At 39.5% G+C, this 17099-nt stretch overlaps 1 protein-coding gene across 4 annotated transcripts in view; it reads left to right on the top strand.

The window, feature by feature from the left end:
• Positions 1-243: 243 nt before the first annotated feature.
• LOC116039896 (inactive ubiquitin carboxyl-terminal hydrolase 53-like) overlaps positions 244-17099 on the top strand; it is a 31031-nt gene continuing 14175 nt past the window's right edge. Inside the window, exons 1-10 of one of the 4 annotated variants that reach the window (XM_031285013.2) lie at positions 244-717; positions 1507-1611; positions 8554-9224; positions 10173-10265; positions 10465-10599; positions 11805-11915; positions 12889-12971; positions 13243-13327; positions 13531-13677; positions 15045-15194. In XM_031285013.2, coding sequence (XP_031140873.1) covers positions 9054-9224; positions 10173-10265; positions 10465-10599; positions 11805-11915; positions 12889-12971; positions 13243-13327; positions 13531-13677; positions 15045-15194 — 975 coding nt within the window. In that variant the 5' untranslated portion in view covers positions 244-717; positions 1507-1611; positions 8554-9053. Of the gene's footprint in view, positions 718-800; positions 824-1506; positions 1612-8553; positions 9225-10172; positions 10266-10464; positions 10600-11804; positions 11916-12888; positions 12972-13242; positions 13328-13530; positions 13678-15044; positions 15195-17099 lie in introns of those variants that run through there. The other 3 variants (XM_031285012.2, XM_031285015.2, XM_031285014.2) reach the window with 3 other exon arrangements.

Genomic DNA, 17099 nt, shown 5'->3' with positions numbered 1-17099 from the left:
GCTACTTTTAAACAAAATGTCAAGTATGTATGTGATGCAGTTTTGCAGTTGGAGAGTTGTAAACTAACACTATGTATTGTAGTGGGCTAACTGCAAACCTCTGCACCATAAAGCAACATTAACGAGCCTGCCAGGAGAGTTGGCGCTCTGCAAATGTTGGAGTGTGTGTGTGTGTGTGTGTGTACGCGCTGTAGCTGTGGCAGCGATGTACAGTAGCATGGCAGACTGCAGTAAATACACTGTTGAAGAGGCGGGGTTTGACATCTCAGCTCTCTGAAAACATCTCTAATCCAGTATTTCAGGTGCCGAAATCTACCAAGCGACCAATGCGCACTACCGCCGCGCAGCAGCGAACTGCAGCAGACCCGCACCTCTCTATAAACCGGAATATATCGCAAGTGGACAGAGGCGGCTGCTGTGTACGAAGTGGAATTTCTGAGAGAAAAGAAATCCTACAAAAGCCAGTGAGAGAGAGAGAGAGAGAGAGAGAGCGAGAGCGAGAGAGAGAGAGAGAGAGTGAAGTTTCAGCGGCGTAAAGAAAATACTTTGTTTTGTGGTTGGTGTTTTAGTTTACAGCGCCTGTCTCTGCCTTGAAGTAGCCTACATTTTAACCAGCTCCCACGGCTTCTCAGTCCCTCCCCCCGAAACTCAAAGCAAAATACTTCAACTCTTGTTGTGGAGGATATTCTCGCACTTCGTGTTATTTTTCTCTCTGAGGTGAGTAGCTCTTTATTTGAGTTTGACATAAGTAACGTTAGTTCTTCAAACTTTATGTATTGGCAGCAGTACGTGGGGCGGAAATGTAGTTTTACCTGGAAGTCAGGTAAGTCGGAAACCAGGTAGGCCTAGCATTAGCTGCTTCTAGTCGGTAGCTTTAGTTAGCACACTTGTCAAATTACACAATGTGGTGTTTAAATGTGTAAAACACCAGAAGACTGCTTTACATTTTGACAGTTCATTTTGTCTCATTTGTCTTCGTTATGTGTCTGGTTTATCATTAAATATATTTAAAATATGTTGCTAACGTAACGAAAATGAGGCTTGGGTTTCTGCTCATCATTTTATTTCAACTCAATAGTTCCTTAGTCTGTTTAAATGTGTATTTACATGGCCATAAATATGCTTTCCAGGTAATTTAATAACGTAAAATATCAACTCCCTATCTTAAAAGTGTTTTTGTCACCTCAGGAAAAACAAGCACAGCGTTCTTCCAAGTCTCCTGTTACGTTTAGTTGTGGACAGAGTTTTCATATTGCGCAATTTTTGCACACCCTTTTTATATTTGGTCAAAACATCAGAGGTTCACAGGAGCTCATTTGCAGACCCCCTGTGCACCCTGTGAACTGGTTTCTCCCACTTTAATTCATTCTAGTGATAAGAGGGCTCAGGGGGCAGCAGAGACCCAGTCCCATATGCACAGTGGTGATGAAGCAGTGAGATCATCAGCCCTGTAGACATCATGCACACTCACCCTTTATGTTGATGGTTGTGGAACATGTCCTTTAGGACTGAGATGGTGAACTAAATATGGAGGCATGCTGAAGAACCAGTTTTGACAATAAATCTTCTGTCACCTCTTTGTTGCAAGTGTGTCGAACAAGAGTACTTGAAGTAAGTGTACTTTTATGAAGTAAATGTGTGGATCTGCTTTTGATAAATATTATGACCGATGATACTTATTTGACTCAGTGGTTTGCAACTTTATATTTAATTTTAAATTGTATGATTTTTTTTTTTTTTGTCTTTTACTAAAGTTGAAGATAAAAAAAATGGAGCAGTTGTTGGTCATCATCCCTGCACTTGATCTGTATTGGCAACTGCTGCAAAATGTGGGGCTATTAAGGAAGCAATTATAAGAGTGGAGAGGAGGATGTTATATTTTAATCAGATTCTTTGGGATTCTGGAACATGGTGCTTTTGTTCTGCCTTTTCCTCTGTAAGGAATAATGGGTGACTCAGTGTGGTGTGGGTGACCTGTTCAGTTTCACAGGGTTGAACGTGGTGACCGTGTGCTGGAAAGCGGCAAGCCTTTGAGCAGGAAGCCCACACAGGAAACGACCACTGCATTGTTGCCTGAAGGCTTAAACCATGTCTGCAGTCCGTAGGGAATGTTACAGTGAAGTTTCACTGTTTTAGCATGCAGGGTCATGTTTTATTGCTTCTTCTTGTACAGGCAATGGCTACTTGTGCCAAGGCTTTGTATGTTTTCAGACTTTTGTGTGTTTGCCCAGTCCCAACTCTTAATTAAAATAAACAGACTGACAGAAGAATTGTGGAAAGTAGATGCATTAAATCATAGAAATTGGAACATTGTGTCGACAGTGGAGAGGAACTGTAGAGAAAGCTGTTTATGTCAGACTTCTAACAATTTTGCATGACAGCACCCAAAATAGAGATAATGTTTTACCTAAGGCAAACTTAACGCATGTAAAAAGACCACGTTAATTGTCACACTGTGTACCAGTGAATGATTTTAAATTCAGTGGGGGATTACTCAACACTTAAGTAAAATTCCGACAGGTGCATCTGGCAATATAGGAGTAGTGCAGTCTTTGAAACTTCCGTTTATAACTACAAACACAATGCAATCTGTTACCTTGCTCACCATTTTTTATGCCATTCATTAGGATACTTTTAGCTTTTTTCCAGCTTAACACCAGTCAGGTCATTTTCAGATGTAGCTAATGGCTCGCAAATAATAATCTGTTGAAGACATGGTTGCTTATAGAATTTATTTAACATAAATAAATTCTAATAAATTATTGTATCTTAAAACATTTGGCTTCCTGACAACATAATACTGTAATTATGTTGTCCGCCAGCAGTACAAGTTCATGTGTGTTTTACATTAAATACATTGTAGGTGTGAAAAGTTGGAAAAATATTTTTTCCCATTTTACAAATGTCATAAGACACAAAATATGACTGGACATATCTCCAAAGTTATTTGTCTGAAGTTGAAATTGAATTATTCTCAAGTTTCTTGTTTAAAATAAAATATTAGAATGCATACTAAAATAGAGGAAAAAAAGATTTACAATAATTTGCTATCCATGGGAGTCGGAGTTGCTGTTGAACGTAATCCCCAGTAAGGAAAGTCATTCATCAACAGTGAGTCAGAGTTGAGGAGTAACACGAGGGAACGCTCTTAGTTGTCATGCAGGTGCATGATGCACCAGCTTGACGGAAATATATATATTGATCTGTTTGAGAAAAAGGTAGACTGTACTGCCATTTATCTCATAGTATCTCAGAAGTTGTAGAGAGGCTGAAATTTGTACTGTGCTGTGGGGCATTACATGTTTTATCAAGGAAATAGAGTATTAAAAGTTAATTTAAAAGGCTATGTGTGACCCATGAGAAATTATTTGTTTGAAAAGAAAGTCGGCTAGAGAGAATTGTCAACTTTCATTGTGGGTATTAGGAAGTGAGCTAAATTGTTCCAAAAAAGGCCTCTTTACATACATTGAATGCTTCTTCTCTCTTTGTGTTGTTCCCACCATGTGTTTCTATTACATTTTATAGACATTGAATTAGTGTGACTCAATTTACCACAGATTGATTCATCAGCGGCTCTTTGTATTACCATAAGAATGAGATCAATTGAATCATTCTTAATGAGGCTATCCATCAACAGATCACTAGAGAAATTATAGCGTCCGACTCCCCATGCCTTCACACCAAACATGCCCACATCTTACTGACTCCCTAGGCTTGTCAAAGGTGCTGATGCACAACACACTCTTTGGCTGATTGCTGCAAGGTGCTCACCTATGCATTTTCCCTAAGACAAGGAAGAAGTCAATCCTGGACTTTGCCTGACAAGTCTGAGCAAGCCTTTGTTTATAAATGAAGACTGGATGTCCTGTACTGGTGCAGCTGAGAGAAAAAGTGAAATTACGCCATTTGTTTGGCTTTTATTTAGACCTGTACAATATTTTTGCCAAGACTTCCATAATGCAGGGAGAGTTATGTTGTTTGTTGTTTTTTACCTGTAAATTGTCACAGTCGTATCCATCAATGTCACAATTCTCAGTCACAGCTTTTAAAAGTTAGAAATATTGGCACACAAGCTCATTGGGCAATTGCATTAAAAGCTCCTAGCATTATTAAGTTTAGTTAGGCCGTTATTTATTAAGTTGGTAATTCAGTTATTAGGTTACATTTAGATCAATACGATTTTCATTTTATTCTCAGTGTGTATGTTGTTGCATTGTTGTACAGTGTTAAAGATACAGGGTCTGTCTCTTGAAGTAGAATTAGTGTGTTTTAGCCAGCTAACTTCTGGAAATTAACCCCAGCATTAAGGTCTTACAAAGATGGGTTGAGTTCAAACCATTCTTACTGGATCACACGGACAAAAATATAGCATTCACATTTAAATAAAAAGTAGTTAATAGCACAGAGAGAAATTGTTACAAACCTGTACAAAGACCGTTGGTAATTGATGATGATTTAATGTTTCGCAAATATAATAAATGTTTGCAGTACAATCAGCTTTCCTCTCTAGTTGTACAACAGGGCTTCTAACGAAATACAGGAAGACTTAGCCGGATCAGTAATCAATGCAGTATGCAATTCTTTCATGTTTTCATGCTATACAGTTCAGCCTGTTGCACTCATGTTCTCTGGGGCTTCAGTAATGGAACAATAGGCCTATACGTCTTTGTGTATAGATATAGTCATTGTTTTATTATTAATAGATTATATTGGTAGAAAGTATTCCCACTGTGCTGTGGTTATGTGGTAAATATAGTAAAAGGATAATATCTACACAATGAAAATTTGTAAAGTTTGTTCTATTTTCTGCTTTTTAAAGTGGTGCTTTAAATGGTTAAGTTGTGTTCTTCAATTCCGTGTCATTTACCTCAATGAATATTACTTTTTGCTGCAGTCATGACTAGGCACTAGATTCTGATGGTATGATAACCTTCAGCAAAAATATCACAGTTTCACGGTATTACGGTATTGCAATGACAGCTATAAATGTATTATTTTTGAAATTTCTGGGTAAAAAAACCCAATTTTTTTCCCTTGAACACAATGTATTTTATTTTGAAACACTGCACACTGGCAAACCTTGACTTTTTCAAACCACTGTATACCTTTTAAACCGGTAACCTGCCCATACCTAGTCATGACCTAATTTTCCCACGGAGAACAATGATTTTATCTCATCTTCTATCAAATATGCTGCTCTTGATCTGTCAGTGTTGCATGTGATTGAACCCCGCTTCTTTCATGTGCTTGAGCTCATAGCTGAATTGAAAAGCCAGTTTTTTTATCAAGGAATCACCCATGTTAGGTTTATTAAAGTTAGAGAGAGAAGAGACCAGTTTTCAACAAAAAAACGGACTATCATATGAACATGAGCTAATCTTTTTTTACCCATTGATGTGAACTCAGAGGGTTACATGAAAAATGTAAAATTGGACAAACTTGTGAGGATCAACCCAAAGTAAGGAAATTAGCCTGAAGAAAATAGTTTAATTCACCACTAAGGCTCGAAACGGAAGGGTGTGAACAGCTGTCTTGTAATCCTGGTTTCTTGAAAATATTGTGACTAGCCAGTTGAGTCACTTTCTCCACCTAGGTTTATAAACAAGGAGGCCTATTTATCACATGGCTGCATTCAGTTGAAGTCAATTATGATAGATGTGTTGTCATTTTTTGGGAATAGGTCTTTTATTAAAAAATCATAAAACCGCAGCATATGAAATAGATTAAGAATGTTGTCGAAACAAATCGGCTTGGCCACCTGTTCAGACAATGTACATCAGTCTTTCCTACTCTTCACTCTTTCATCTGTATCCCTGCTCACAGGTTAGGTGCAGTATGTGCCACTTTAACCTCTCTGGATTGTAACTCAGCCAGTCCATGTCTAAAAATGTGCGCCTGTCCCGCAGTGCAAACACTACATGGTGCCAGTCACATGATGTTGTCAGATGAAAGGTGTCATGGTTAATCTGATAAACCTGGAATGTCTTTTTAATTTATTGTGGCAGAAATGTTACCAAGTTCTTCTCAGCCATGGCCTCACCATATCACAAAAGAACATGTTTAAAGGAAATGTATTATATTATTCCAGAGTTGAAAAATGATAACCTTTGCCCTTAAGTATCAGAGGATAATCTTTGAAAATTATATCAGTCATTGAATTGTAGTCAGCATGTGACAGTTCTGCTCAGACTAAAAATAGTTTAACATAAGTGAGGTTGGCAGATTTCAAGAGGACCACCATAATGCAATCACATTTCTAGTACCAGAAAGGCAGAGCCATATTTACTCTCGCTGTTGTCAGCAGTGTCACAATACAAAACTTGCATTGGCTTCATTTTCCATGCCATTCAATGGATGTTGAATGTGTGGTATTGTCTTTGGAAGAGATGCTACACGGTCATGTCAGATGTTTGCGCTTTAACTGTGGGAATTGTTGAATTGTGATGTCCTGCAGCAATTGAGGTGTTAAAGTGTTAGTAACACCCCAGCAATAATAATTATAGAAGGAGATTATGATAAAACATACAGATCGCACCAACATGTCAGGGCATGTGATTGCTGTGATGTCATTAGTAAAGGTGCGGTGTACAGGTGGAGTGTACAGTTTTTCCTCTCGCCCCTCCAGCCCTGAAACTAATCCGGAAACAGCAGCTCTTAAGCAACTGTGAGCCTGAGTGATTGCTTTGGAATGCTGTTGCTATGGAGTCCAGTCGCAAAGACGTTAGTGTCTTTTTAGTTGAATCATGTTCATTCTACATGTAAATACTAACCTTCAGGTCATACCATTAACGTGCTGTAAAGTGACATTGTTGCAACATCATAATCCATTGAGGATTCCTGAAATACCAGGATGGAAATGTTGCCCAACCAGTTTTGGCTGAAACGTTTTGTTCTGGGGAGTTTCTTTGTTTGTGCAAAGTAGGGCAGTATTTTTTTGTTTTCACTCTGAATAACAAAATGTTTGAGGTTTATTCTTTGAGGTTATTATTTTAGGTGTTGGGGACTAAAAGAGGCTGAATCACCATGTATCACACAGAACTATTGCTCATTGTTGCTTCTTTTTACTTTTGCTTTGCCACACAGTTTTCCATAAAGACACTGGACAAGCTTTGTATCATTGTATTGTATAAAAATCACAATGCACATTAAAACTTACAGGCCATGATTATACAGTGTGTACCTCTTGGGACATTCACTATTGTAATAACCTAGACATAGCTTCCACTGCCTCACTCAGTACAAACATCGATCAAACCTCATAAAGTAGTCTGTGCTCAGTGCTGCTTTCATAGGTGCACAGTGCACATGCACTGCTATTTTGTTGGTCTTTCGTACTATGTTGAAGCTGCGTGGACTGCAAGTTGCATAAATTGAACTCTATCTTCAGTGGTTTATTATAATGCCCTCTATCATGTTAAAAATAGGTCAGGCCAGAAAAAAATTACAAAATAGGAAAAGAAACTTGAGGCAGTAGGTTTTGTATACGGAAATTTTAAAATCACAGGCCACAAATTGCTGACCAACAACTTGAGTTTTGGCTCTCATTTGGAGCTACAACTGCAAACTTAAATGTTTGAAAAACATGGAAACATGGCAGTGTAGACCCAGGCAATGTTATTTTACAATAGGGACACAACTATATTGTAAATATATAGGATAGTTAGTTCAGCAGAGGATTAGGCTAATCAATGGCAATTATGATAATACATTTTTCAGGTATCAAGTAAAAATACTAAACATTTTCTGGTTACAATTTGTCATTTCATATGATTGTAAAATGAAGATTTTTACCTGTTGGTTGGACTTGACCTTGGGCTTTGGTTACTTCTGACCCTTATTTCTCATTATTTAAAAAAAAATATATTATAGATTTGAGTCGGATGGAAAAATAACAGATTAATCGATAATGTAAATAACCATGAGTCAAAGTGAACATTTAAATGGTTAGGAAGACTGTAGTCAGCAGTTGATCAATATTCAGAGCTGGGGAAGACGAGTCAGTGGTGATAGTAGACCTTTACAGCAGTTAATGTTGGAGGTTGCCTCCTTCTTTGTTTTCTATTGGTATTTCTATTCATAATTTTCATGTACATTTACAAAATGAATATGAGCTCAATTGTCTCAATTGTAAACATGTTGTCTGCTCTAGGTCAATATTATCTTTGTTCATTTGAAATGTCTCTTGGCTGTTGTCATCAATTGTTTAGGAAATTGAAATTAATCTGTCTGAATGTTAATATGCAACTTTTGCTGGGGCCAACTTTAGTTTGACACGCCTCCAGTGCAAAGGGTGTTTGTAAAAGTTAATATATAAGCTTTGTTGACATGTCTAGTTTGACATCTAACCTAGAATGAGCAGAGATATGAACAATGTGTTTTAATTTCTCTGTTATTATATAATGACTTTATCATTTTATAAAACACCTACAAAATGTTGTCCAGTGAAAGGAGCAATTAAACATTTTAGAAAACAATAGTGCTCGCATACTAGACAAAACAATAAGCTCCATAATGTCATCTAAAATCTCATTCTCTCTTTCTCTAACTGCCCAGCTGTGTTTGCTGTCCAGCCTGGATAAACCTTTACTATGGATGGACCTCTGAGAGGGACAATTGACTGCAGCTGAAATAATCCTCAATGGCATCAGGACCATGTGACAAAATTTGCATCCACAATCTTTTCTGAAGCTTTGTGCAGAGCCATCAAGACTACAGGATGATTGAGGCATGTTGCTCTGTAGTCAAAACACATCTTATCAGAAGTATCAGACCACTGATCATCAAAGGCTTCCCAAAACAAAGACTTGGATTGTAATTTTTTTGTGTTGACTTTTAATTATCTTTTTTTTTTGTGTGTGTGGAAAAACCTTTAAGTATTGGACAAAGTAAAAGGATCGTCTACATGAAGTGCAGAAATGGACTAGAAGCCCATGTTTAGCAGGGCAGCTGCTGTAGCTCGTGGAATAACTTAAGCCCAGACTGTTGGGGAGTCACTTCTTCAGGGGCCGAGGGATCTGATCCCAGCACCAACCTGCCCCGTCTGACTTTCCCACATGTCTAAAGGCAGACCCCACTATCCAATGGCATGGGTCAAGTTCTTCAGGAAGCCAGGGGGCAATCTGGGGAAATCGTACCAACCGGGGAGCATGCTCTCTTTGGCACCCACCAAAGGACTGTTGAACGAGCCGGGCCAGAACAGCTGCTTCCTCAACAGTGCTGTGCAGGTAGGTCGGTCCTGTTGCGTTTGTTGTTTGTGGCTGGATTTAATTTAACATTTTTTGAAATGATTAAGCTATGTGTCTGTCGATACAGTAAGCAAATAAGTATTTAAAAGTAGGTCAGATGTGAGCAGGAGTCACAGAAGCTTGTGCATCCTCTTGTTAAGTTACTAGCATGACTTCTTTATAGGTTTGTATAATGTGCTGCAGTTTTATTTGTTCATTTTATAAATTGATTTAATTAAAAACTAATTGTCAGGATTTGTAGGAGCAGTTGGCCTTGTGCTGTATTGGTATTCCTTATATTACTGTTTTCTGTGTTCCTCTACTTTTGTTGAAGTATTTCAATCTGGCCCGAAGAAGTCAACTGACTGACATTGCCATCACTAGAAAAGGATTTAAGCTTAACATTGTTTTGCACAAAAAGTTACATTTGTTGCATACTATGTATATTTGATAACACTGTATTATACTGCATACAATTATATGTGCTCATAATGACATTACTTTTCTCTTACTGTGCACCTGCTTGTTTAACTTTATTTGCTCACTTGTTACTGTCTTCCTCCAGGCAGTACACCATGTTCCACCCTCTTACAATATGACCATCATTTATTCAGAAATTACAAAGTCGAGTCACTGTCTACATTGGTCTGAGCTTCCTAGCAATATTTTAATGTACTTGAAGGTTGCTTTTGACTTTTGGGAAACAAGCCGCTGAGTTATGCAGTCAGCCCAACAGTGAGGTCACCCTCGGAGAGTGTGACTCAGAGGGTGAGACAACCGATGAGCTGGTTGAAGATGATCATTACCTGGGGCTTTGTTTCTGTGAGGGAGTTGTTCCTCTCGTCCACTCCTCATCCTCAATGTCCTAAAACATGCTTGAATGTTGTGTTAAGTGTAACATTTTATAGTGTAAAGAATCAAGGTTACCTTCTCTTTCCTTTTGTGTAGGTATTATGGCAGCTGGACATCTTCAGACGCAGCTTGAGGCAGCTGCCTGGACACTTCTGTCTAGGAGAATCATGCATCTTTTGTGCATTAAAGGTAGAATACAATCAGAAGCACATTTTATGTAAGCAAGCTAACATTTAAGTTTGAGTTCCTGTTTTTCAGTTTCTTATGTGGTAACTGTTTGGGTTACATATCCACACTGTGTATTGAGCAATGATGGTGACACAAATGCTTTTAATAAACAAAATGTTCCATAGTCCATCTACAAACAAGTTCTTGTTCTCCTTTTCAGGGCATTTTCTCCCAGTTCCAGCACAGTCGGGAGCGCGCCCTGCCCTCTGACAATCTGCGTCACGCCTTGGCAGAGACCTTTAAGGACGAGCAGCGCTTCCAGCTGGGCTTCATGGATGATGCCGCAGAGTGCTTTGTAAGTTCCTGTGGCAACACGGCTGTCCTGAGCGAGGGAGACTAGCGTATGGAGAGGGATGTGTGTGTGTGTGTTTGTGTGATACCCTGCCACACATTTTGGGTAATGCACTGCAACAAACTGTTTGGCGAGGTCACTGAAAATCTTCTTCCCCTCCCTTCTCTTCCCATCAACCCCTGCCACATTGCAGCTAAATATCATCATGACAGGTTATATAAGCGCCAGAGTTGTGTTTGAACCTCTCTTGTTTTGGGCTACCATATTATGTTGCATCATTTCTGTACCTTTTTTCGTCTTTTCTACATATCACTTCCAGTTTTTATGCACCATTTGGCACAACAACTTATTGTTTGGCCAGAACTTGTTTTTCACTAACAGCAGTGTAATTTTCATGTAGTTTATTTTGACTTCAACCATCACCATTTTCTATCCTTCATTTTACAACATTGTTTTCTCTTAGTTTATTTTCTTCTCACGCTTTTGAGCACTTCTGCTTTATAGCAGTATACCTAGACAGCACAGGGTACATTCTGTTTTAATCCTGCAATAATTGTTTATCCACTTCGGAAGTCAGATTACACAGCAATGGATAAACAGAACAGTAGTGGAGAGAGCTGTAATATAAGTGAACACTGGGTTGTACAAGTGTGAACATTAAGTCACTTTGCTTCAGAAATGTACCACATAATGAAGATAGATGCAGAAAAAGCAACTTTGGTGTACTTTTTTTAGCAGAAACTTTTACATCTAAGACTGAAGCTTACATGCCAAAATTGCTATCTTTTATAGACAATCTTAATTCTTAATCCCACACAGATCTTTGCCCTTGAGCATTCACCATGTAATGCATTGGCAGCAGCGTACCGTTGGAGAATTTATGTGAGGACTTAGCCAGTGTCAGATTAACAGGCTGTGAAGTTGTGCCTGTAACCTTTGCAGGCCTACCTTGGCAGCCTTAATATTTTATAAACTCACAAGCGCTCCATAGAAACAGGTGGGAGTTAAAATGGAGTATAGCTTGCTCTTTAAATGTGCTCCTTCTGCTGTCAACATTGAAGTCTTGATATGTAACCGTGCGTCCCACTGCATTGCATTTTTGCTCTTGGGAATACCTGCATTTAAATAAAAAACAAAGGTGGCTTTACAACAACAGTGTTGTGGAAATATCTTATCCCACACCTGATATATGTCCTGTTGTGTCACAGGAGAACATCCTGGAGAGGATCCACCTGCACATTGTGCCTGAGGAGACAGATGCCTGCACTTCAAAGTCTTGCATCACACATCAGAAGTTTGCTATGTCACTTTATGAGCAGGTCAGTAGTGGGATAGAAAACATAATAAATATTCTGTTATTTTACTTGGACATATCCAATCTGTGAAAAAGTTGGTGTTAAAAATGTGCTCATTTAGGCTGTCTGAGAAGGAGGTGTTAATTAGGATTTTTTTCCTCTTTTTGTTGTTAATGTTTTAGTTCATACAGTGTTTGTTTGTTTGCACAGACTCCACAGTAATGTGTAGACAAGCTAAACACACTAGGCAATGATAGGATTAGACCACACACACACACACACACACACACACACACACACACACACACACACACACACACACACACACACACAGAGAGAGAGACAGGTACATGAATCACTGTCATAGACAGTAGAAATCCAATCCGTCATGTTTTGATAGTGGATTGCCCCAGTGGAATAAGGAGTGTTTCTGGTCAGCTCCACAGTGGAGCAGCAGCACCAGATATCTCACAGATGGTGTGCACATAAATTCCAGCACAACACCACATCACTGACGCTGTTCCTGTCCCAAACCAGTTCTATCTCAGAATCAAACACATAATACGCCTTTGGACTAAATCCCTTAGAGGCACAGTCAGTGGATTTTGTTCCACCTCGACTTCAGGGCACCCGATCCGGCAAATATTATCAAGGCCTTAATGAGGATTGCCTTGGTCAGAGGGAGATTGATAACTTCATATATTAAATTGTATGCTTGGTAATGTCAATCCTTTGAGTTGAAGACTACAGAGGCCGCAGTTTATAACTGATCACAAGAATAGCAGCAAGACAAGTCATAATTTCCTGCCGCAGTTTATACAAATTGAGGAGTTTTTTTTTTTCTTATTGTGACTATATCTGATCTCACTCTTTTGGAAAATGACATGCTCACTTAATAATTAGTCTTTGACCGCAGACATGCGTATTGAAATCACACCTGTGTATCTTTTTGTGCTCATCATTACCCTCTTGGTCTTCAACTCTCTCCCCTCTGCAGTCTGTGTGCCGTAGCTGTGGGGCATCCTCCGACCCACTGCCGTTTACAGAGCTGGTGCATTATGTCTCCACCACTGCACTCTGGTAAGGCACAGGCAATATGAAACTTTCTTTGCTTCTCCATTATCATCTGTCCGATTGCACTCTGTTTTTTGCTTTTCATGTCTCTCTCTGCACATTTGTCACAAGACCATAACTTTTTAGCTGACATTTCACACACACACACACACACACACACACAGTTTTTTCTCTCCACATACCTTAATCTTTATTTATCCCTGTCTCCCTTCCTGTCTTCCCTTCCTCACTTGTTCATTCCCATGCTTCTGCTGACAATGCGTCTCATCTTTCTCAGTCAACAGACGCTCCAGGGCAGAGACGAGTCATTTGGGGAACTGTTACAAGCAGCAAGTACGATAGGGGACCTTCGTAACTGTCCAGTAAGTGGCCTATGTAAAGTGTTTTAAAGAGGAATGTGCACTTAAGCAGATACTTTTCTCAATTGTTTGTTGAATACAGTTTCTTTGGGAGTGTAGTGATTCTTAAATATTTAGTTTTAGATATTAATTTTGTACTTGGTAATAGGGCGATGTTGCTTTTGGGTAAAACTGTATAATTTTTCTGTGTCTTTGTTCTTCTCCAGAGCAACTGTGGCCAGAAGATTAGGATCAGACGGGTCCTCATGAACTCTCCAGAGATAGTTACCATAGGTTTTGTCTGGGACTCTGACCAGTCAGACCTCACAGAAGATGTTATCCGCTCACTGGGGCCTCATCTCAGTCTTTCTGCGGTGGGTCTACTTTAACCAACATTTTGAGTACATTTTACACTTTGTATTTCTGTTTTTTAACTTCTCAGTAATATTTTGTGACATTTTGTGACTAGTGGTGGAAACTGACATACAGCTAGAACATATCATTGAGCCTTTCATATGAAGTAATTAGTTATCCAACAGGAAATAGAAGAACTCTCTCCAGACGTGGTTCAGTTTGTCAGTCTTCATCTTTTTGGAATTCTTCCATTTTCACAGCTGCCATTTCCTTTTTTTGCTGTTTAGGGTCAGTTTATTCTGGTGCAATTGAACATATGTGGGAAATAAAGTAGGGATTTATTTCTCTGTAAGTCGGGGCCATTGCGTAAGCAGTCAACGCCCAATGCCCAGTTGGCTAGCGCCACTGATCAAAAAGCCCCTGCTGGCCTTGGTCAGCTTGTCAGAAAGCCCCACCCGTCATTTCTGTGTTTTCCTGAGCGAGCGTGTGTGTGTGCATGCCTGTCTGAGGGAACATGTGGGCTGAACAGACGTCACTGAGATGGGAAAAAAAAAACGTGTTCAAGACTGCTTTTGTTGCAGTGTTTATATCATGAGTATGCACAAATGTGGGCAAGTGTAACTCCTTCTCTGTCTATAAAATCACATCTTCACACACATTAATAGGGTGTTCACATGAAATATGTAGGTAAAAAGTTGGCAGATGACTTACTAAATATTCCTCAGTAGCCTGTTCACATGAGTACACTGTGTTGGGTGAGCTTACCAATCAAAAAAATCAGTAAGTGTTAGGGTTGTGCAGATGGACAATATCATCATCCATTGTGATGGCTGGCCGACATCACGATGGAGAGCCACCATCGTGATGCCACACCCCCCACCCTGCCAGACACACACTAATCCTAGTCGCAGGCGCTGGACGGGAAATTGACAAGTGCGTCGGTCTTAAACTAGCAAAGACACTTGCGTCGAGCTTTGCGCTGTGCTGCGCAGGGTGCAAGATAGGGCCCCTTAAGTGGAAGCTACTTTTTCCCCCCTTACGTGTAACCTATTTGAAAAAGACCATCGCTTTGAGCAGACTGGATTGGCTGTAGTGATACATTTTCTCTCTCTCTCCCTGTCAGTTGTAGCTCGCTGTATCATCGTCCATCACCATGTGTTACTGTAAACATCGTCAACTGCCAATTTAGGGGACATGGCCCAACCCTAATCAGGGTAGTTCACATCAGTACAGTGTTCACACATTACATAACTTCTTTATTGAAGTATTCAAACCGTTTATTTGACAGCTCCCTCTTGCACGTTTCCAAAGCCTACCAACAGAAGCGTTGATGCCAATGAGTAATTTGTGTATATATTTATATAAGTGTATGTGTGTATGGACACAGCTCTTCTACAGGGTGACCGATGAGCATGCCAAAAAGGGAGAGCTACTGCTTGTGGGGATGATCTGCTACTCCAGCCGCCACTACTGTGCCTTCGCCTTCCACACAAAGTCCTCCAAATGGGTCTTCTTTGATGATGCCACTGTGAAAGAGGTGAGACATTGCTTATATCATTTGTCAATTAACTAAATCAGTTCATAGACAGGCAATTAATAACTATTTTGGTGATCAGTTAATTGTGTAAATCATGCCATACCAAAACATTCACTGCTTCCAGCTTCTTTAAATATGGGATTTGATGCTTTCCTTTGTTTTATTTAATTGTAAACTGAATATATATTTTTTAATTCTTGTTTTTATAGAGGAGTCCATGGTGAATTGAAGAGTTAGTCATCAGGCTTTATGTTATGTTGCATCTTGCACAAGAAAATTCTTCATAGTTTAGTTTTTGCAGGTTATTAGTATGACCACAGTTTAAAATGTGAAATCTCTATTCATGAAAATGTGCTATTCTGATAAAGTGTGGTCTTTTTTACAAGCAGCAGAAAACAGTAGCAATGTTCCGTCTCCTATCTCCATCACCAAGTCTTTTTAGCGCCCAATAAGGGCCACATCGATTGCCCTTCATGAGCCTGGGTTGATAAGCCTTTATGGCACTAAAGAGTCAGCTAACCCCCCACCCTCAGTTCTACTGCAGTTCCCCAACTCTGCAGTAGTGAAGTGACGCCTAAACAGTAATGATTATTTTCCAGATCCCTTTACTAGTTAAAGTAAGGGTTCATTGAGAATGCTGAGTTGCGTGATGTAGGTGCATATGCTGTCTGTGTGTGAGAAAGAGGTTTTATTTGTGTGTGTGTTTGTATGTTGCTAGTGGTTTTGTGTGTATTCAGTATATCGGCTGTAAATCCTTTCATTTATCCCCTTCTCTTTTTCTAAATATTGGCTTTATTTTCACATGTAAGCACACGTGAGCATGCTTTTTGTTTTACATGCTCACAATTTTCTCTGGTACTGTGGTGCAGTGGCTGGCTGGCTCTGTGTCAATCCATCAGCAGCTTGTGCTGTGTGTGCAGCCCCCCCTTCGACTGAGATGGAGGAGCTACAGCGCTCAGCGCCTGCCAAGTCCATACCTGGGTCGAAACTTGCCAGCATTTCTGTGACTCCCCAAGTCCCAGCTGCTAAATGACTACTGTAGCGTAGCCTGATCGCTGCTTTCCAGTGCATAAAATATTCTTTGTTAAATGAGGACGATGAAATATAGTTTCTTGCATATTGTAGCAGAATTGTGAGTTACAGTACTTGTACCATGGCCATTGAGAACTCCATTCTGAGTGGCTTGTGGTATAAAATAAGTTTTTTTTAATAACTGACAGTATAACTGGACACCTCACCCAGGTATCATAGCTATGGGTTTACCATTTCAAATGAATGCAACATTCAGACAAGTAGGTGCAAAGATCATTACAGCCTCATGGTGCAATTAGCATGGCTGTGATTTTTAGTCTTACATTTACTGTACACAGTACAGCTAATGGCAGGGGTCTGCTAAACATTCACATCCACAGTCCATTTCTTTTTATTATCATTTTATATATATCTTGGCAACATTCCTTTGATTGTGTTTGCTTTGTTTTGCTTTGCATTAGTTCTTCTTCTTAACCTCATTTCTCCTCCTATCTTCTCCTCCCCCTCTTCCACTGTCATTTGCTTAATTAAGGAGCACACAAGCATCTGTTAGCCTGCAGCCTGCCTTTGTGGTGCCTTTGTGGCGAGACATGCACCTTACACAGCTTAGCTAATGTGATTGTGCGATTTGGCCTCAGTGTGATATATTCTCTCATAAATTAAACTATGCACAATAATGGTGAGGTTTTGTTTTAAAGTTTGCCAGTGAATTTTATAAAAGCAGTCAGATCATTTTCTGTTAGGTTAAGATTGACTTGGGTTGTGACATTCTGGTGTTGCCATGAGAGCTGTGTTCAGTTTGTAATAAGTTAAAATGCTTTATATCAGATCAGTTCTACAACAAAACTTTTTTTCATACCCTTTGTGAAATGA

The sequence above is a fragment of the Sander lucioperca genome, chromosome 17, assembly GCF_008315115.2.
Source record: "Sander lucioperca isolate FBNREF2018 chromosome 17, SLUC_FBN_1.2, whole genome shotgun sequence".
NCBI lineage: Eukaryota > Metazoa > Chordata > Actinopteri > Perciformes > Percidae > Sander > Sander lucioperca.
The sequence above is the reverse complement of the archived record's forward strand: the minus strand, read 5'-3'. Positions and strand labels throughout refer to the sequence as shown.